This window comes from Panthera pardus, unplaced genomic scaffold (assembly GCF_024362965.1).
Source record: "Panthera pardus isolate Hobbes unplaced genomic scaffold, ASM2436296v1 HiC_scaffold_11, whole genome shotgun sequence".
Lineage (NCBI taxonomy): Eukaryota > Metazoa > Chordata > Mammalia > Carnivora > Felidae > Panthera > Panthera pardus.
This window is the reverse complement of record NW_026526666.1, coordinates 21,592,498-21,615,313: the sequence shown is the minus strand read 5'-3', so window position 1 is coordinate 21,615,313 and position 22,816 is coordinate 21,592,498. Positions and strand designations below refer to the sequence as shown.

At 38.0% G+C, this 22,816-nt stretch overlaps 1 protein-coding gene across 2 annotated transcripts in view; it reads right to left on the bottom strand.

The window, feature by feature from the left end:
* Nucleotides 1-22,782, bottom strand: part of SASS6 (SAS-6 centriolar assembly protein) — a 61,373-nt gene extending 38,591 nt beyond the window's left edge. The window contains exons 1-7 of one of the 2 annotated variants that reach the window (XM_019457619.2): nt 22,599-22,782; nt 8,904-8,964; nt 7,260-7,339; nt 6,654-6,758; nt 5,520-5,691; nt 4,768-4,833; nt 3,767-3,886 (exon numbers count right to left, since the gene is read on the bottom strand). In XM_019457619.2, the coding sequence (XP_019313164.2) occupies nt 3,767-3,886; nt 4,768-4,833; nt 5,520-5,691; nt 6,654-6,758; nt 7,260-7,339; nt 8,904-8,964; nt 22,599-22,663 (669 nt within the window). In that variant the 5' untranslated portion in view covers nt 22,664-22,782. The remainder of the gene's footprint in view (nt 1-3,766; nt 3,887-4,767; nt 4,834-5,519; nt 5,692-6,653; nt 6,759-7,259; nt 7,340-8,903; nt 8,965-22,598) is intronic. The other variant, XM_019457620.2, reaches the window with a different exon arrangement.
* Nucleotides 22,783-22,816: the final 34 nt, after the last annotated feature.

The window sequence follows — 22,816 nt, the reverse complement described above, 5'->3', positions numbered from 1 at the left end:
AGCATTTAACAAAGTACAAGATCCATTCATGATAAAAACCCTCAACAAAATATGTTTAGAAGAAACGTACCTCAACATAATAAAAACCATATACGAAAAACCCACAGCTAATATCATACTGAATGGTGAAAAACTAAGCTTTCCACCTTAGAACAGGAGCAACACAAGGATGTCCAATCTCACCACTTTTATTCAACATAGTACTAGAAGTCTTAGCCACAGAAATCAGACAAGATGAAGGAATAAAAGGCATCCAAATTGGTAAGGAAGTAAAACTTTCATTACTTGCAGATGACATGATACTATATATACAAAACTTGGAAGACTCCACCAGAAGTTACTAGAACTGATAAATGAATAAATGAATTCAGTAGGGTCACAGCACACAAAATCCACATACAGAAATGCATTGCATTTCTTTTTGCTTTTCCCCCCACACCCAGTGCACAGCCCAACATGGGGGGCTTGGACTCATGACCCTGAGGTGAAGGCCTGAGATGAAATCAAGAGTTGGACACTTAACCAATTGAGCCACCCAGGCACCCTTCCACTGCATTTCTATACACTAATAATCAAGCACAGAGAAATTAAGAAAGCAATCTCATTTACAATTGCATCAAAAATAAGACACTTAGGAATAAACTTAAGGAAGTGAAAGACCTATATTCTGAAAACTATAAAACACTGATGAAAGAACCTTAAGATAACAGAAACAAATGGAAAGATATTCCACACTCATGGACTGGAAGAACAAATACTATTTAAATGTCCACACTGGAGTACCTGGGTGGCTCAGCTGGTTAAGCATCCAACTCCTGATTTCAGCTCAGGGTCATGATCCTGAGGTTCGTGGGGCCAAGCCCTGCTTCAGGCTCTGGGCTGACAGAGGAAGGCCTGCTTGGGATTCTCTTTCTCCCTCTCTCTGCCCCTCCTCTGTTCGCATGCACTTTCTCTCTCTCTCAAAATAAACTTTAAAAATAAAGAAATAAAATGCCCATACTACCCAAAGCAATCTACACATTAAATGCCATCCTATCAAAATACCAACACCATTTTTCACAGAACTAGAATACTCCTAAAATTTGCATGGAAACACAAAAGACCCTGAATGGCCAAAACAATCTAGAAGAAAAAAAAAAAAAAAAAACCTGAAGGTATCACAATTCTGACTTCAAATTATATTAGAAAGCTGTAGTAATCAAAACAGAATGGTATTGGCATAAAAACAGACACAAAGATCAAAAGAACAGGACAGAAAGCCCAGACATAAACCCATGATTATACAATTATTCTTTTTTTTTTAATTGTTTTTTTTAACGTTTATTTATTTTTGAGATAGAGAGACAGAGCATGAACGGGGGAAGGGCAGAGAGAGAGGGAGACACAGAATCAGAAGCAGGCTCCAGGCTCTGAGCCATCAGCCCAGAGCCCGACGCGGGGCTTGAACTCATGGACCACGAGATCGTGACCTGAGCCGAAGTCAGACGCCCAACCAACTGAGCCACCCAGGCGCCCCTACAGTCAATTATTCTATGACAAAGCAGGAGACAATGTCCAATGGGAGAAAAACAGTCTTTCCAATAAAAGGTATTGAGAAACTGGACAGTCACATGCAAAAGAATGAAACTGGACCATATTCTTCCACCATACACAAAAATAAACTCAAAATGGATTAAAGACCTAAATGTGAGACCTGAAACCATAACAATCCTAGAAGAGAGCACAGGCAATAATTTCTCTGACACCGGCTGTCAACATTTTTCTAGATAGGTCTCCTGAGGCAAGGGAAATAAAAGCAAACATAAACTATTGGGACTACATCAGAATAAAAAGCTTCCACAGAGCAAAGGAAACAATAAAACTAAAAGGCAACCTACTGAATAGGAGAAGATATTTGCAAATGATATATAACAGGTTAGTGTCCAAAATATATAAAGAACCGATACAACTCAACACACACACACACAACCACAATCCAATGAAAACATGGACAGAAGACATGAACAGACATTTCTCCAAAGAAGACAAATAGCCAACAGACACATGAAAAGATGCTCAACATCATTCATTAAGGAAACCTAAATCGAAAGCACAATGAGATATCCTCTCACACACCTGTCAGAATGGTTACAACTGAAACCACAAGAAACAAGTGCTGGTGAGGAAGTGGAGAAAAAGGAACCCTGTTGCACTGTTGCTGGGAATGCAAATTGGTGCAGACAAGGTGAAAGAGTATGGAGGTTTCTCAAAAAATTAAAAATAAAGCCGCCCACATGGGCACCTGGCAGGCTCAGTCAGAAGAGCATGAGACTCTTGATCTCTGGGTCATGAGTTCGAGCTCCAGGTTGGGTGTAGAGATTACTAAAGAAAATAAATAAACTTTAAAAAAAACCAAGATAGAACTACCCTGCAATCCAGTTATCACACTACCAGGTATTTACCCAAAGAATACAAAAACACTAATTCCAAAGGATATATGCACCCTATGTTTATTGCAGCAGTATTTATAATAGCCAAATTATGGAAGCAACCAAAGTATCTATCAATAGATGATGGGGTGGTGGGAGGAAGGGGAAAGTGGGTGATGGGTATTGAGGAGGGCACCTGTTGGGATGAGCACTGGGTGTTGTATGGAAACCAATTTGACAATAAATTGCATATTAAAAAAATAGTAAAATAAAACAAAAAAATAGATGAATGGATAAAAATGTGGCATATACACACAATGGAATATCATTCAGCCATAAAAAAGAATGAAATCTGGCCATTTGCAACAACATGGATGGAGCCAGAGTATAATGCTCAGCAAAGTGAGTCTGTCAGAAAAAGACAAATACCATATGATTTCACTCATATGTAGAATATCAGAAACAAAACAAATGGACAAAGGTAAAAAAAAGACAGACAAACCAAGAAAGAGACCCTTAATTATAGAGAACAAATTGAGTTATCTGAGGGGAGGTACAGAAGCAGATAGGTGAAACAGGTGAGGGAGAGTAGAGAATACACTTTTCATGGTCACCGAGTAATGTATATTACTGTTGAGTCACTATACTGCACATATACCTGAAACTAACATAACACTGTATGTTAAGTACACTGGAATTAAAATTTAAAGCTTAATAATTAAAAAAAAAAAAAATATGGGGAAATAAGTACTATCATACACTATCTTTTACATTCCATTTGGTATGACCTGGCTGGCAAATCTACAACATCCATTAATACCTTATATGGGTATACTGCAATCTCCCTTCTAGGAACAAAGAACATTCACTGTAGTATTTGTGTTAGCCAAGATACTGACACGTTGAAATGTCCATCACTTAGGTAAGTAGTTAAATAATTCATGTTATATCCAAATAATTCATACTATGTAGCCACTAAAAAAGAATACTTAAAAAGAATGATCTATGGTGTCATGTTACATGAAAAAAAAGTTACAATCAATATATACTGTAGGACCTCATTAGCACAGAATAAAACAAAAACCCACTAGGTGTATACAATCATGATTTACATATTTCTAAACTTACAAATATATATTTTTAAATGACATTATTTACATATCAAGAGACAAGTCTAGAAAACATATATCAAAAAGTTTATAAATTATTTCTGGATATTAAGACTTATAACAAGAAACTTAATTTTTCACATACTTCTGTAATGTTTGAACATATTAAACCAAGCATATATTACTTTTACAACTAACAAAATAACAGCAACAAAAAAATAATTTTCTATTTTCTTTTAATGTTCATACCTGCAAGGCCTTTTCTTTCTCATTTGTTAGTTCCTGGGAATGTTTATTTGACAATGCAGCTGTGTGTGATGCCCATTCATTCTGTAACTTATCTAATTCTTGCACTTTTTCTGATAAGGTCTGTATTAGAGTTCAATACAAAATATTAAGAAAGTCTTGTGAATGTTATTAGCTTAGAACATGGCAATATTTACAAAGGATATTAAAGAAAAGGAATCACAGCTTTCCAAAATATACTCAAAGCCTTTTCCTACACAGAATTTTTTTTTTTAATTTGAGGAAATCAAGATTAGAATAAAAGCAATTTTAGAGTTAGCACAGCCCAGAAGTCAAGCTTAACTATCTTGCTTAACTATCTTTAACCTTTTAGTTAAACTTGGCTCTTCACCACCAAATCCTCTCCTCTGATATTAAGAAATAAATGTCTACCCAGGGTAGAGCAAGTCAGTCATAAGGAGTGGTTCATATATACACCTAAAACCCAGCAACACAGGTTTCCTAGATGGGCTATGTTGTGCAGGACAATTTCTGCCTGAAGTCATGTCACTTATCAGATACTTTGGTCCTCAGTTTCAAGGAGTATGGGCAAAAAGATTGTAGCTATGACTAAAATGATGGTAAGCCTATCAAAATAATTCATAACACAAGTATGGAAAAAAGGTTTAGAAGATGTGAACTGAAAAGTTATTTTCGACAGGAGGAATGAGGTGAATAAAAGAGTGAAAAAGTAACATGTGACAGGTACTATATATTATTTAATGAAGACTTGGAAGGAATGTGTCATATACTGAAGTTAACAGAAATGTTTGTATGGAATCAAATATCAGAGAAAGCATCAGATTAAGACAATTTACTGGTAGGGGAAGGATGTCAAAAAGGAGAAGGAATCCAAAAGTAACATACTTTTAAAAATTAATACACAAAAGCCTGGACAGGATTCAAGAAGCAATTCAGAGCCAATGTTTGGATGACATACAAAGACAAAATGAAATCTGAATTACCTTTTGTGTGAAATTCAGTTGCCTAGTAACATCATCTAGTGATTGCATCAGTGATAATTTTTCTTCCTATTTATAAAAATAGTAAAATTAAGCAGTTTACAATTTAATCATCTATAGCTGTGCTACTCAAAGTATAGCAAAATATAGTGTCAGCATCACCCTGGGAGTTTGTTAAAAATACAGAATTTTAGGTTCCACCTCAAACCTTCTGACTCACTCTGAATGAGCAAGATGCCTAGAGGATTTGTGTACCACCAAAGTTTGAGATGCACTAATCTATACCATTTGACTAAAGACTTTGTGAAAACGATTAAGAGGCATCCCAATGTTGCTTCTTTGCTACATATACCTTACAAAGTTAAAGAGCACTTTGTAATTCTCAAACCACTTTCACACATCTTTCCTCATTTGAGATAAGTGCAATAGGGTAGTAGATATCTCCATACTTATCTACAAATTGATAAAACCATCAACACCTTAAGTGAACTACCTCAGATTACAGAAAATTAATAAAAATGATGGCACCTAGTTTTTCAATTTTTAGTCCAGTTCTAACCTCACTATATCTTGACTAAAAATAACAAATAAACAACAAATAAAATAAAAATAAATCCCTTACATATTACAAAAATTTACTAGACGTCTTCAAAAACACTTCACTCTGAAAACAAAAACTAATAGCAATATAGCTTTTCAGTGATTTATCAGAGACTTTTGGTATTTATCTTTTAAAAAATAAATTTAAATCTTACCTTGCTACTTTTCAAACAGCTGGCTAAAAACTTCTTTATTTCCACATCATTTCCAGGTAAAAGTTTTAGTGAGAGGTGTGTAAGATGCTTAAAAGGATTTGTCTCTACCACATTTAAAAAGGCAGGTGAGTTATCCAAAATAGGTGCTGGAGAAACTAACTGCAGCAAAAACCTTTGAAAAGAAAAGTGTCACAATATAACAATACTTATGAGACAGTGAAACTTTCCCATTGAATCATAAGCTCCAGCGCATCAGAAATGATTAGAAGTATCAGGAAAGGGGGCATATAGAAATCACAGGGGCCAACATGAAAGGACTCCCAATGGTTAAAGTGGATAAACTGATGTAAATAGTAAAACGGAAAAATTGGGCAAGAAATAGAAAAAGAATTCACTGAAACAGTGAATATGCAAATGTCCATGAGTTCATTATGAAAGATGAAAATATAAAAACAAAACCCACTGAAAGCACATAGTAACTAGAATAACAACTCTTTACTCTAAAAATTGACAATTTAAAAGAATTTAGTATTTATCCTTTCCTATATGAATTTTCAGAGTAATCAAATAGCCCAAACAGATGAAGAAGAGTTCTTTATAAAAAAATTATACCTAGTAAGTATAAAAAGAATGGCAGAATTAGAAATGCATAACTTTGTAGTTCCTAATGAAATAATTGATTCAAACAATCATCAACTGATGACACCAATAGATAAAAGGTTGGTGAATTTTACAATGAAAGGATCAGGCTTTAGCATCACACAAATATACACATTTTCATATGTGTATATGAATATATGGATATATATGCATGTATCCATATGTATATATGAATATACACATACAAACCAAAATCTTATTCTCCTTTTCCAAGTTCATTATAAAAACAATACTTGATGATGTTAAATATTTCAGATAATTTTAATGGCTCTGTCAAGACATGAAAATTAAGGGGTAAATATTTCTGATTTTAACCATGATTCCTTAAAAGTTGATATTTAATAGAGCCCTAAACCCAGTTTTAAAAATAGAGATACTTTTAACACATAGAAAATATTTTGCCATCAATTTGGCTTACAAAGAAGAGTTTGTCTTGAGAGAATTTTAATGATATAGAGCTCTCATGAGACTTACCTTGGAATTTCTTTGGCATGTTCTTGAGTACATTGCTGAAGAAGATCTATAAATTTTTGTGGGAAAGCTAAGAAGTCTACCAGAAGGCCTTGTTGGAATTTTAAACTATACAGAAGAAAAGAGAATTTTAAAAATTTAATTACTATTTTTAATTGTAATTAAAACCCTGAAATAGTCTTTTTTTTATTTACTGAACATACATTATAATCAAAAACTGAGCTAGGGAACTTTGATTTTTATAGAATTCATTCAATGGGAAGGAAAAGGTCAATATACTTAGCTAAAGCTCCAAAACTCTGGGCTGTTTTAAGCAGAACTCTGATAAGATATGAAATATTTACTTTCAAAAACATCCTGGGGCGCCCGGGGGGCTCAGTCGGTTGAGCGTCTGACTTTGGCTCAGGTCATGATCTCACAGTTCATGGATTTGAGCCCTGTGTCCTGCTCTGTGCTGACTGACTGCGCAAAGCCTGGAGCCTGCTTCGGATTCTGTCTCCCTCTCTCTCTGCCCCTCCCCCACTCGCGCAAGCGAGCCCGCGCTCTCTCTCAAAAGTAAATAAAAGGTTAAAAAAAAAAAAAAAAAACCAGAAAAACAAATTTAATTACCTCTGAAAATCTTCCTCAGATATAACAAGGTTATACAGAAAAAATGGATCGGTATCATCAGTCAGACGAATAACTAAATCCTAAAAGAAAGATTGTTATTTTTTAATGTTTTCAATAGATCTGGCTTTTAGCCTAATTCCTTCCTTCTTAGAAGTAAATTTATCCAGTAACAACGTGTCACCATTATACTTCAGATGACTTTGTTTTTTGGTGCTGCTGGGTTTTTCATCAGTCTTTAAAAGACTTAAGATTCTTAAACAGGGGTAGATATTCTGCTCCATGAGATCCTTGTGGGGGTCTATAAAAACTAATTAAATGCCAGAATTGAAGTTAAGGACTATCATCCTCTTAGGAAAATTGAGACCCAGTCCTTGCTGTACTATACCATGACAAAAACATTCAACCACTGACCATATCATATTCAATTATATTTTCAGTTTTTCCCAAGTTAATTGATACTTCCAAAGTGGCAACACATCAGCTGAAACGACAAGCCAACGATCTATCCTAGAAAAGGAGCATTCGTCTTTCAGGCAGAGGGCAGGGGTATCAAGTAACAAGTTGCCAAGGCTTCATTCTGAGGGCCTATTCCTACTCCAGGTGGCGGTTGACGTGGAAGCCCATCTGTTTTCAGTTTCAAATGAAGTGAATGTCTTTCATAAAGACCACTTTCTATGTAAATTTACAGTGTGGTGGAGCACCACAGTAGCAAAAATGGATACAAAAGTACACAGAAATTACATACTTCAGCGAATAATGTAGTAAGGAAAACAAGCATGGCAACAAGATGATGGAGGCCTAATAAAGAAGTGAGGTTAAGAATAAGCTCCCACTTCGAAATCGAATCTACTCGTGTCTACTGAGGAACTGTTAGGGTAGAGTTCTAGAAAAATCTAAACCACTTATGAGCAGTTAGGAAATGAAGAGGTACAGCAGGTCTAAGGAATTAACATGTAAGAAATATATCATCTCTACCCCAGAAAATTCGCAATCTAGGTATTTGCTCTGCCTCAGAAGGTCCTGTTCTTAAAGCGCTTCTACTTAGGTACTTCCTGAAATCCACCCAAAATGCTATTAAAAACTGAAACTACTACTAATAATAATACTACAAGGTCCTTGAATCTTTATGTGTAAGGAAAGCTCTGACACAAAGAAAACAGATGCTGTATTTCTTAGTCATCTATTCTGTACCCATATCACTGTTAATGACTCAGACTTTTGAAGATCACATAGGACTGATGCTCTAAATGCCTCCCTTCAAAAGGCAAAGTTTAAAAAAACTATATCCCTGCAGTGCTTCAATTCATTCTATTCTCACATTTACACCATGAAATGCCAATTCTAGGGTAGCAAAATATATATTCTAGCAACTTATAAGTGCATTGGTAAAACTTAACCCCCAATTCTCCCAATCCCCAATTCTTCCTGTATGCTTCAGAAACATATGGTATAATAATCTCTCAATCACTGTCTTTGTAGATTCTATCACCCCAGATTTGCAAGTTACAAACGGGCCCAAAACTAAAAGGCAAGGTGAGTGTAACAAAAGACCTCATATTCTTAAAGAACAAAAATAATTATAATGTACAGAAATTATATTTTTTAAAAAAGAAAAAATGTGTTTCAAAAGAAATTAATACCAACCTTTCTGTGAACTGGATTAGAAACTGATTGTAGTTCAATGCTCACTCTAACACTTACTCTCCTGTATGAAAAGATATACCCAACTGTCAGAAACATTTGCATGGAATGAGTTACCACTGTCATTTGTATTAGCTAAAGTTTTCTGTATTAAGTTGCAAGATCTTTCACATGTGCTCCCTAAGTTAAAAACAGTTATTTGGAAAGCACACTGGATTTAAAGTTTTAAGTTCTTGTTCTTCCACTAATAAGTAATCAGGTTTTTAACCAGGAACTATCTATATTTTTCTCTCCTGTAAAATGGAGTTGTTGTGAGAAATAAATGAAATAAATGATGTGAAATTCCCATTACTAGACTGAGATATAACCTCACTGCCCTGATTCTAAAATAGCATCTACTGAAAGCCAGACAAACTATCAATTTATTAACAACTTCACATTAAAAAAAATCACCAATTGATCAAATTGATTTATGGGAGATTCCATCTGAAAAACTAAAAATGTGAAGCAGCATTAGAATACATGGCATGTTTATAATCAAGGAAATAGAATAACATATTCCTTCTCTTATGCATATACAAAATCCAACTACATCTGCTCAATATTCAATATATCCACAGAAGTACTGTCAACAATTTTATTGTCGACCTTAACCCAGAGGCAGAGTAACTCTAAACTTTATTTTAAAACGTTAAAAAAAATTTTTTAATGGTTACTTTTGAGAGAGAAAGAGAGACAGAATGCGAGCAGGGGAGAGACAGAGGGAGAGGGAAACACAGAATCTGAAGCAGGCTCCAGGCTCTGAACTGTCAGCACAGAGCCTGATGCGGGACTCGAACTCACAAACAGTGAGATCATGACCTGAGACGAGGCCGGATCCATAACTGACTGAGCCACCCAAGTGTCCCTAAACTTTTTCTAAAGAGACCATAACTTTCCACAGTATCTACTCCATTTAGAGAATTCAATATCAGACAGAGGCATATAAATAAAGGTGCTCATAAACATTAATCAAACTGAGACAAAATGCTTAATTGAGGAAATAAAGGGAAAATTGGTGAAAAAACATCTCTGCACAAGTGTTCTTTATCCTGCTAGAATTAAATAACAATGGCTTTTACCTGATGTGCAGGAAACAAAAGTAAAAGTAAAAATAGAATTTATTCCATTTTAAGCTACTCTTCTAAAAATGTGTTTTAGGGGCACCTGGGTGGCTCAGTCAGTTAAGTGCTCAACTTCGGCTCAGGTCGTGATCTTGAGGTTTGTGAGTTCAAGCCCCACATCAGGCTCTGTGCTGATGGCTCAGAGCCTGGAGCCCGCTTCAGATTCTGTCTCCCTCTCTCTCTGCCCCAACCTCACTCATGCTCTCTCAAAAATAAATAAAAACATTAAAAAAAATTTTTTAAAGATGTGTTTTAAATTTTTCCCACATTCTGCTACTTATCTACTACAGAAGTAAAAAGTATAGATAGACCTAGCAACTGAGTGTTGATGGAAAAACTTGGTAATAGTTGACCAAGGCTAAATTCAATTGTTCAGATTTTTATGCTCTAACTTACAATTTTTATATTGCCTTAAAAAATGTCATTTTAGTTAAGTTTCCTATTGAACATAATTGGTTGCCTAATCTTAGTATGGTGAGGTTACCATATAGTAAGTTTACCATAACATCTGTTATCTGAATAGGAATGAGCAGCAATGGCACAGATAGGAAGAACTAACAGTGAAACCTTAAACTGCGAGTAACTTGTTCTGCATGTGTTCTGTATGACAGCAAGCATTTCTAATAAATTTTAACTTCATAAACAAATGATATCTGGCAATACAAGTAGTATGTGACACTGAATGTCCCATGATCACAAGTGAGCCAATGGTTCTTCTCTTTCTTTGTGGGATTGCTAGTGGTCCTTTCCCATGCTCATATGCTGTCTCAGGCCACAGTGTTTGGCAGAAATCAATGATTTTTCAGAATGCTGAAAGGTGCCCACAACTAGCACTAGTGTATTTTTTGTCACTTCAAAGCACCTATGGACAGTCCGCTGCTATTCCATGTAAGAGTAAGCTTAGGAATGCTTTGCTTCATTCTAGGTCAGGCTTCCTGCAGAAAGAAACCCTTTCCTCTTCTGCTTTATTGCCAGTTACATCAAATACAGTATATGACAAAAGTTTATTAATACTGTACTATAGTCAACATCCATGCAAGCGTACACAATGGCTCCCATGCAGAAAGAGACTGAAAAGAAAGGCAGTAAGAAGAAGGAGATGATTATGGTGGAAGAAGGAAATTGTACGTGAGTGACCCAAATCTCAAGATTTTATAAGTCTACATCAGCATCTCGTCTGCAAACGAAGAGAAAAAGGCAGAGAAAACCTTCATTTCAAATGAAATTAGGGAGATGTGTAAAATGTGGAAAACAGTACAAAATTTTGTAGAAAAGCACCACCCGAATAAGGCTGTAGCAGTGCAAGTGATGAATCTGTTTAATGACAATGCAATGCCACATTTCCCCGAAATCCTCAAAAGGAGGCAAAAAGCAAGTGTCATTGGGTAGGTTCCTTGTTAAAGTTGCACGAAAAGAAAAAGTTTCCATTGAACCAACAGATACCAGTGATTCCATTAATAATAGTCAAAGCTGTCCTACACAATAATCCTCCTCTCTCATTTCCCTCACACCAGCCATGAAGTGCAGGTTCGAAGGTAAGTGCAGGTTAATTTATTTTTCTTTAAGTTTTGTATTTTATTATTTTATATTATATTACAGTATTATAATCATTTTTTAAAGTTTATTTATTTATTTCGGGGGGTGCAGAAAGAGAGGGAAAGAGAGAGAATCCCAAGCAGGCTCTCCGCACTGCCAATGCAGAGCCCGACTCAGGGCTCAAACTTACCAACCTACAAGACCATGACCTGAGCTGAAGTTGAGTCAGATGCTTACCAACTGAGCCACTCAGGCGCCCCTCATAATCATCTTTATATGAATATTTTTTGGGTTGTGGACCGAATCATCTGAATTTCCATTATTTCCTGTGGGGAAATTTGCTTTGATATGCAAGTGCTTTGGATTATAAGCATGTTTCCAGAACGAATTATGCTTACAAACCAAGGTTTTACTGTATTTTTAAAACAAGAGAACGTTTTGTTTCTATTTTTCTAATATCTAGTGTATTATATGTGAAACAGATTAGATTTCTACTCCAATTCTGCAAATTAAGTTCTTAAGAAAAAAAAAAAACCTTTCAATTTCCTAATTTGTAAGGGAAGTGAACAGAGTTAGGTTTGTGAGGGCCTTTTCAGATCTACAATGTCATTATGTTTGGTTTTTGCCTTCTGAAGTTTTTTTCTAAAACATGCTGCCATAGAGGGTATGATACTGCAGTAGATAACTTTTTATGGTGATGTACACTTTCTAAATTCCTATGGGGGCAACTGGGTGGCTCAGTTGGTTGAGCATCCAGCTCTTGATTTCGGTTCAGGTCATGATCCCAGGGTCATAGGATCGAGCCCCACATCAGGGGTCTGTGCTGAGCAGGGAGCCTGCTGAAGATTTTTTCTCTCTCCTTCTGGGGCGCCTGGGTGGCTCAGTCGGTTAAGCGTCTGACGTCAGCTCAGGTCATGATCTCACAGTCCGTGAGTTCAAGCCCCGCATGGGGCTCTGTGCTGACAGCTCAGAGCCTGGAGCCTGCTTTGGATTCTGTGTCTCCCTCTCTCTCTCTCTGCCCCTCCCCTGCTCATGCTCTGTCTCTCTCTATCTCAAAAATAAACAAAAACATTAAAAAAAAATTTTTTTTTTTTAAAAAAGATCTTTTCTCTCTCCTTCTGCCCCTCTCCCTTGCTTGCGCTCTCTTAAAAAAGGCGGCGGCGGCCGCCGAATACCGGAGCCCCCAAATATATAAAACAATTACTCATAAACATAAGCAACCTTATTGATAAGAATGTGGTAATTGCAGGGGACTTTAACACCCCACTTACAGAAATGGATAGATCATCTAGACACACAGTCAATAAAGAAACAAGGGCCCTGAATGATACATTGGATCAGATGGACTTGACAGATATATTTAGAACTCTGCATCCCAAAGCAACAGAATATACTTTCTTCTCGAGTGCACATGGAACATTCTCCAAGATAGATCATATACTGGGTCACAAAACAGCCCTTCATAAGTTTACAAGAATTGAAATTATACCATGCATACTTTCAGACCACAATGCTATGAAGCTTGAAATCAACCACAGGAAAAAGTCTGGAAAACCTCCAAAAGCATGGAGGTTAAAGAACACCCTACTAACGAATGAGTGGGTCAACCAGGCAATTAGAGAAGAAATTAAAAAATATATGGAAACAAACGAAAATGAAAATACAACAATCCAAACGCTTTGGGACGCAGCGAAGGCAGTCCTGAGAGGAAAATACATTGCAATCCAGGCCTATCTCAAGAAACAAGAAAAATCCCAAATACAAAATTTAACAGCACACCTAAAGGAAATAGAAGCAGAACAGCAAAGGCAGCCTAAACCCAGCAGAAGAAGAGAAATAATAAAGATCAGAGCAGAAATAAACAATATAGAATCTAAAAAAACTGTAGAGCAGATCAACGAAACCAAGAGTTGGTTTTTTGAAAAAATAAACAAAATTGACAAACCTCTAGCCAGGCTTCTCAAAAAGAAAAGGGAGATGACCCAAATAGATAAAATCATGAATGAAAATGGAATTATTACAACCAATCCCTCAGAGATACAAACAATCATCAGGGAATACTATGAAAAATTACATGCCAACAAACTGGACAACCTGGAAGAAATGGACAAATTCCTAAACACCCACACTCTTCCAAAACTCAATCAGGAGGAAATAGAAAGCTTGAACAGACCCATAACCAGCGAAGAAATTGAATCAATTATCAAAAATCTCCCAACAAATAAGAGTCCAGGACCAGATGGCTTCCCAGGGGAGCTCTACCAGACGTTTAAAGCAGAGATAATACCTATCCTTCTCAAGCTATTCCAAGAAATAGAAAGGGAAGGAAAACTTCCAGACTCATTCTATGAAGCCAGTATTACTTTGATTCCTAAACCAGACAGAGACCCAGTAAAAAAAAGAGAACTACAGGCCAATATCCCTGATGAATATGGATGCAAAAATTCTCAATAAGATACTAGCAAATCGAATTCAACGGCATATAAAAAGAATTATTCACCATGATCAAGTGGGATTCATTCCTGGGATGCAGGGCTGGTTCAACATTCGCAAATCAATCCATGTGATACATCACATTAACAAAAAAAAAAGAAGAACCATATGATCCTGTCAATCGATGCAGAAAAGGCCTTTGACAAAATCCAGCACCCTTTCTTATTAAAAACCCTTGAGAAAGTCGGGATAGAAGGAACATACTTAAAGATCATAAAAGCCATTTATGAAAAGCCCACAGCTAACATCATCCTCAATGGGGAAAAACTGAGAGCTTTTTCCCTGAGATCAGGAACAAGACAGGGATGCCCACTCTCACCGCTGTTGTTTAATATAGTGTTGGAAGTTCTAGCATCAGCAATCAGACAACAAAAGGAAATCAAAGGCATCAAAATTGGCAAAGATGAAGTCAAGCTTTCGCTTTTTGCAGATGACATGATATTATACATGGAAAATCCGATAGACTCCACCAAAAGTCTGCTAGAACTGATACATGAATTCAGCAAAGTCGCAGGATACAAAATCAATGTACAGAAATCAGTTGCATTCTTATACACTAACAATGAAGCAACAGAAAGACAAATAAAGAAACTGATCCCATTCACAATTGCACCAAGAAGCATAAAATACCTAGGGATAAATCTAACCAAAGATGTAAAAGATCTGTATGCTGAAAACTATAGAAAGCTTATGAAGGTAATTGAAGAAGATATAAAGAAATGGAAAGACATTCCCTGCTCATGGATTGGAAGAATAAATATTGTCAAAATGTCAATACTACCCAAAGCTATCTACACATTCAATGCAATCCCAATCAAAATTGCACCAGCATTCTTCTCGAAACTAGAACAAGCAATCCTAAAATTCATATGGAACCACAAAAGGCCCCGAATAGCCAAAGTAATTTTGAAGAAGACCAAAGCAGGAGGCACCACAATCCCAGACTTTAGCCTCTACTACAAAGCTGTCATCATCAAGACAGCATGGTATTGGCACAAAAACAGACACATAGACCAATGGAATAGAATAGAAACCCCAGAACTAGACCCACAAACGTATGGCCAACTCATCTTTGACAAAGCAGGAAAGAACATCCAATGGAAAAAAGACAGTCTCTTTAACAAATGGTGCTGGGAGAACTGGACAGCAACATGCAGAAGGTTGAAACTAGACCACTTTCTCACACCATTCACAAAAATAAACTCAAAATGGATAAAGGACCTGAATGTGAGACAGGAAACCATCAAAACCCTAGAGGAGAAAGCAGGAAAAGACCTCTCTGACCTCAGCCATAGCAATCTCTTACTCGACACATCCCCAAAGGCAAGGGAATTAAAAGCAAAAGTGAATTACTGGGACCTTATGAAGATAAAAAGCTTCTGCACAGCAAAGGAAACAACCAACAAAACTAAAAGGCAACCAACGGAATGGGAAAAGATATTCGCAAATGACATATCGGACAAAGGGCTAGTATCCAAAATCTATAAAGAGCTCACCAAACTCCACACCCGAAAAACAAATAACCCAGTGAAGAAATGGGCAGAAAACATGAATAGACACTTCTCTAAAGAAGACATCCGGATGGCCAACAGGCACATGAAAAGATGCTCAACGTCGCTCCTTATCAGGGAAATACAAATCAAAACCACACTCGGATATCACCTCACGCCAGTCAGAGTGGCCAAAATGAACAAATCAGGAGACTATAGATGCTGGAGAGGATGTGGAGAAACAGGAACCCTCTTGCACTGTTGGTGGGAATGCAAATTGGTGCAGCCGCTCTGGAAAGCAGTGTGGAGGTTCCTCAGAAAATTAAAAATAGACCTACCCTATGACCCAGCAATAGCACTGCTAGGAATTTATCCAAGGGATACAGGAGTACTGATGCATAGGGGCACTTGTACCCCAATGTTTATAGCAGCACTCTCAACAATAGCCAAATTATGGAAAGAGCCTAAATGTCCATCAACTGATGAATGGATGAAGAAATTGTGGTTTATATACACAATGGAATACTACGTGGCAATGAGAAAGAATGAAATATGGCCTTTTGTAGCAACGTGGATGGAACTGGAGAGTGTGATGCTAAGTGAAATAAGCCATACAGAGAAAGACAGATACCATATGGTTTCACTCTTATGTGGATCCTGAGAAACTTAACAGAAACTCGTGGGGGAGGGGAAGGAAAAAAAAAAAAAAAAAAGAGGTTAGAGTGGGAGAGAGCCAAAGCATAAGAGACTGTTAAAAACTGAGAACAAACTGAGGGTTGATGGGGGGTGGGAGGGAGGGGAGGGTGGGTGATGGGTATTGAGGAGGGCACCTTTTGGGATGAGCACTGGGTGTTGTATGGAAACCAATTTGACAATAAATTTCATATATTTAAAAAAAAAAAAAAAAAAAAAAGGCGGGGGGGGGGGGCACCTGGGTGGCTCAGGCAGTTAGTTAAGTGTCCTACTCTTGGTTTCAGCTCAGGTCATGGTCTTGCAGTTCATGAGTTCAAGCCCTGCAGTGGGCTCTGGGCTGACAATGTGAAGCCTGCTTGGGATTCTCTCTTTCTTCCTCTCTCTGTCCCTCCCCCACTGGTGCCATCTCTGTCTTTCTCAAAATAAACAAACTTTAAAAAAAAAAAAAAAAAAAAAAAGGAAAGAAAACCTTAAAAAAAAGGTCCTATCATACTTGACAAATTTGTTTAAAAAAAAAGTCAACTAATAAAGTATTCTTTAGATAATACTGGAAGAATCACATTAATATAATTTTATAAGCTTATTAATGATACTGTTGCATATATTACAAATGTCTATATTGCATTAGCTTTGGGGGGAAAAGGGAGGAGGAAAGGCCCACAGAATAAAGTTCTTCCCCCAACCCCAAAATATCTCGTAGAAAAGTCTGAGCTTTCAGAAAATATAGTACTTGAAATCACAAATCGTAGTTTCTCCATTATAATGGTTGTTATGGGAACAATATAAAACATATCAATAAAAACTCATAAAAATGCTATTTCCAAAAATAAATGTCATACTCTGAACAGTACATAAATTCACATAACATCCTCCCTACAAGTTAGATTTCATATTAGTAGAATTGGATTCTAGCCCACCTTTGCCACCTAGGAGCAGTGACCTTAAACTCTCAATTCAGACATATAAAAGCTGCTCTAAGCCAGGTAGTATGATGGATGCTAGGAATATAAACAGAAATAAACACGGTCCATGTCCTCAAATTGAGATCAGATTAAATGACTCTACTCAGATTTGCTTGATTTAAGTGCTTCAAGAGAAGGAAGGGAAGGGTTACTAACACTTACTGACTACCCGTGCTTTACATGTATCTTACATAACAATAATCTTATTAAGTAAATATTATGTCTGTCTTAGAAAGGAAGAACTGAGGTGCACAAGTTACAAACGTGGTTAAGGTCACCTTGCAGAGGTGACCAAATTAGAACTCAGACATTACACCTGCACTATGCTATCTGATAAATGAATAAAGGCAATTAATCTCAACCTAGGCAACTGAAAAATTCCTTATAGTGAAGGGATTCAAGACAGACTTTGAAGGCTATGAAAGAAAAAGCAGCTGGGGCAGGGAGAATAGCATGAATAAAGGTATGGTATTGAGATTATCAGGCACAATCAAGGGATAACAAATAGTCTTGTATGACTAGTATACAGGCAGAAGAAGTTACAAAACAAAAATGAAAAAGCAGGTGTCAAACCATGGGCTTCAAAATTTTGCATTACTTTCCTCCAGAGTTCTCTGAGCATTATCACTATCTTTCACTGAAGTTTCTCCTTCTCTATGACTTCAGAACATTGATGTCACTTCATGTATTAATCACACTTTAATAATAACTAATGTTTGGGCAATCCCTATCAATATAGCACCAGCATTCTTTTTTTAAAATTTTGTTAATGTTTTTATTTATTTTTGAGAGAGAGAGAGAGACAGACACAGAGCATGAGTGGGGAAGGGGCAGGCAGAGAGAGAGGGAGACACAATTTGAAGCAGGTTCCAGGCTCCAAGCTGTCAGCACAGAGCCTGACATGGGTCTCAACCTAGTGAACCATGAGATCGTGACCTGAGCAGAAGTCAGACGTTTAACCGACTGAGCTACCCATGCCCCCCCAACACCAGCATTCTTCACAGGGCTAGAGCAAGCAATCCTAAAATTTGTATGGAACCAGGAAAGAGCCGGAATAGCCAAAGCAATCCTGAAAAAGAAAACCAAAGCTGGAGGCATCACAATTCGGGACTTCAAGCTGTATTACAAAGCTGTAATCATCAAGACAGTATGGTACTGGCACAAAACCAGACACACAGATCAATGGAACAGAATAGAGAATCCAGAAATGGACCCACAAATGTATGGCCAACTAATCTTTGACAAAGCAGGAAAGAATATCCAATGGAAAAAAGACGGTCTCTTCAGCCAATGGTGTTGGGAAAACTGGACAACGACACGCTTGAAAAATGAAAATGAAAATGAAAAATGAAAATGCATGAAAAATGAACCCGGACCACTTTCTTACACCATATACAAAAATAAACTCAAAATGAATGAAAGACCTAAACATAAGACAGAAAGCCATCAAAATCCTAAAGAAAACAAGCAACAACCTCTTTGACCTTGGCCACAGCAACTTCTTACTTGACATGTCTCTGGAAACAAGGGAAACAAAAAGCAACAATGAACTACCAGGGCCTCATCAAGATAAAAATCTTCTGCAGAGGGAAGGAAACAATCACCAAAACTATAAAAGGCAACTAATGACAGAATGGGAGAAGATATTTGCAATGACATATCAGATAGAGTTAGTATACAAAATCTATAAAGAACTTACCAAACTCAGCACCCAAAAAACAATCCAGTGAAGAATGGGCAGAAGACATGAATAGACATTTTTCCCAAGAAGACATCCAGATGGCTAACAGACACACGAAAAGATGCTCAACATCACTCATTATCAGAGAAATACAAATCAAAAGCACAATGTGATACCACCTCGCACCTGTCAGAGTAGCTAACATTAACAACTCATGCGATAACGGATGTTGGCTAGGATACGGAAAAAGAGGAACCCTTTTACACTGCTGGTGGGAATGCAAACTGGTGCAGCCACTCTGGAAAACAGTATGGAGGTTCCTCAAAAAATTAAAAATAGAACTACCCTATGACCCAGCAATTGCACTACTAGGCATTTATCCAAGGGATACAGGTGTGCTGTTTCAAAGGGACACATGCACCCCCATGTTTATAGCAGCACTATCAACCATAGCCAAAGTATGGAAAGAGCCCAAATGTCCATCAACTGATGAATGGATAAAGATGATGTGGTGTATACATACACACATACACACACACACACACAATGGAATATTACTCGATCAAAAAGAATGAAATCTTGCCATTTGAAGCAATGTGGATGGAAACTAGAGTGTATTATGCTAAGCAAAATCAGTCAGAGAAAAAGTATCATATGACTTCACTCATATGTGGAATTTAAGATACAAAACAGATGAACATAAGGGAAGCAAAAATAATATAAAAACAGGGAGAAGGACAAACCATAAGAGACTCTTACATACAGAAAACAAACTGAGGGTTGCTGGAGGTGTTTGGGGTGGGGGGATGGGCTAACTAGGCAAGGGACATTAAGGAGGACACTTGTTGGGATTAACACTGGGTGTTATATACAAGTGATAGATCACTAAATTCTACTCCTGAAATTATACTATATGTTAACTTAGATGTAAATTCAAAAAAATAAATTACAGATAAATAAATAAAAATGATATTCCTAAGAAAAACAAGAACTACTGTTTGGGGTGCCTGGCTGGCTCAGTCAGTTAAGTGTCCAAGTCTTGATTTCAGCTCAGGTCACGATCTCATGGCTTGTGGAATGGAGCCCTGTGTTGGGCTGTGTTGACAGTGAGAATCTGCTTGGGATTCTCTCTCTGCTCCTCCCCCACTCGCTTGTGCTCTCTCTCAAAATAACTAAACAAACATTTAAAAATAATAATAATAACTAACATTTGCTGAATGTTTATTATGTTCCAAGCACTGTTCTAAGCCCTTTGTATTAACTCATTTCATGCTCATAATAATCCCATGAGGCAGGTACTTTCATCATCAACAATTTTCTCATCATCAACTTAAAGGTGAAACAGGGGGCATGTGGGTGGTTCAGTCGGTTGAGTGTCCAACTTCAGCTCAGGTCATGATCTCACAGTTTGTGGGTTTGAGCCCCACATTGGGCTTTGTGCTGACAGTGGGAAGCGTGCTTTGGATCCTCTGTCCCCTTCTCTGTCTGCCCCTCCCCTGCTCTCACTTTCTCTCAAAAATAAATAAAAAACAAAAAAAGATGAGACACAGAGAAAATGACTGTACAAAATCAAACAGTCAACGAGTGGCAGAAGTGGAATTTAAACCCAGAAAATGTGGCTCCAGAGCCTGAACTCTTACCCTGTGCTATGCTGCTTCACCAAAGATCTTTTTGTTTCCCCTATTAAAGTGTAAGTTCCCTGAGGCCTAACATGAAAACTGTTCTTGTTGCTGTTGTTGGGAGACAGGAGAGTGAAGAGGAAGAAAGCTTGACAGTCTCAGCTAGTAGGACAATTCCTAGGGTACATAGTATTCATAAATATTTGTTGAGCTGAACTGACCCTGAATATTTAACTAAAATCTGGGTTTTTTTCCCTATAGGTCAGGGATCAGCACATTTTCTGTAAAGGGCCAGACAGTAAATACTTTAGGCTTTGCGGGCCATAAGGTCTCTGTCACAATTATTTATATCTGCCCTGATGGCACAAAAGCAGCCATACAGGGGTGCCTGGGTGGCTCAGTCGGTTGAGTGTCCGACTTTGGCTCAGGTCATGATCTCAAGGTCCGTGAGTTCGAGCCCCGCGTCAGGCTCTGTGCTGACAGCTCAGAGCCTGGAGCCTGTTTCAGATTCTGTGTCTCCCTCTCTCTGACCCTCCCCCGTTCATGCTCTGTCTCCCTCTGTCTCAAAAATAAATAAACGTTAAAAAAAAATTTTTTTTTAAAGAAAAAAAAGCAGCCATACAATTTTTAATTTTTTAATATTTATTCAAAAGAGAGAGAGAGAGAGAGAGAGAGAGAGAGAGGGTGAGCATGAGGGGAGGAGGGGCAGATAGACAGGGAGACATCTGAAGAATCCGAAGCAGGCTCCATCCAGACTCTGAGTTGTCAGTACAGAGCCCGACACGTGGCTCTAATCCACGAACTGGATCATGACCTGAGCCCAAGTCAGACATTCAACCAACTATACCACCTAGGCGCCCGCAGACAATTCTTAAATGAGAATGGCTGTGTTCCAATAAAACTTTATTTACAAAAACAGGTAAGAAGGCCACCTGGCCCATGGGCTCTAGTCTGCTAACCCCTGCTACAGGTGATAAGAATATATCAAAGGTTTCTAAACAAGAGAAGTAAAAAGGTTGACAATGTGTTTTGTTTTGTTTTGTTTTTTAATATTTCTGAGAGAGAGAGGCCACCCAGGTGCCCCACAATGTCTTCATTTTTAAAATCTCCCATTTCCACACTCTTTATTTTTCACATACACTTTCAGACTGGATGCTCATTTCCTCAGCATAGGCACCTTATGTCAGTTTCACAAATGAGGAAACAAGGTTCAGAGAAGAGTCAACTAATGGGTTGTGGAACAGAGACAAAACTGAAATCTCTTGACTTCTAATCAAATCTGGTAAGTCCTAACAGCACCACTTCCTTTGTCAAAGTTTTAATTTTGCATTTATCTGCGAGACTGGCTTTTATTTCCTCCCCGACTGGACTTCAAGCTCCAGGAAAACAAGGAATGTTCTTCCTGGCCACTACGGCCGCCCCACTACGCAGCAAGGTGTTTTGCCAATAAGCAGTATTCGTTGAATGAATAAATGAAATTTATAATTTTCCCCTCCTGTTTTCAGGCGACTAAATGTAACTTATTTTTAGTAACTAATGTGAAGAAAATACAATACACCATAAAAACCTTTTTAAGCTGCAGCTTAAATTTACTTCCCATATGATTCAAAGGAGAGCGAAAAAAAGGGCTGGGAGCGAAGCCCTGAGTTCCAGAGCCGGCCGTGCCGTGAACTTGTTACGAGCCCTTGGGTAAATTATGTGTAAATTACTTCACTTCTCCGGACAAAATTAACTTTGTGTCTCAAAAAGAGAGAGTAGGACTATAATTTTCCACGATTCGGTTCAGAACTAAGATTTTTTTTTTTAATTAACTCGACGCGGGTCAGGTTCCTATTTCCTCTATACCTCCCTTCTGCGCCGTCAGCAACGGCCAACTTAGTGAGAGAAGTAACACTGGGTTCCAGCTGCGGTTCTCTCCGCGTCCTGAGACGCCCGCCGCTCACCCAATTGCAACTGGGTGCTCCCTGGCCAGAGCCGCCATATTCCACCCCCCCCCCCCCCGCCCCACTTTGGCCCGACCCCAACCGCCACCTGCGGGCACGGGGTAACGCGGAACCTTACCTCTCCTCGCAGTCTTTGCATTTCACCTGCAGCGGGACTAGTTCCTGGAACAGAACCTGGCTCATGTTGGACCGCTGCCCGTGCCAGTGAGCGGAAAAGTCCAGCAGGCCCGGCCCGCGGAACTAGCTGAAAGGCGTCCGGGTCCTGCTAAAATTTGAGTTTGGCGCTCGGCTTCCGCTGAGGAGGCGGGGATAACAGAAACCGAGGGAAGGTGCAGG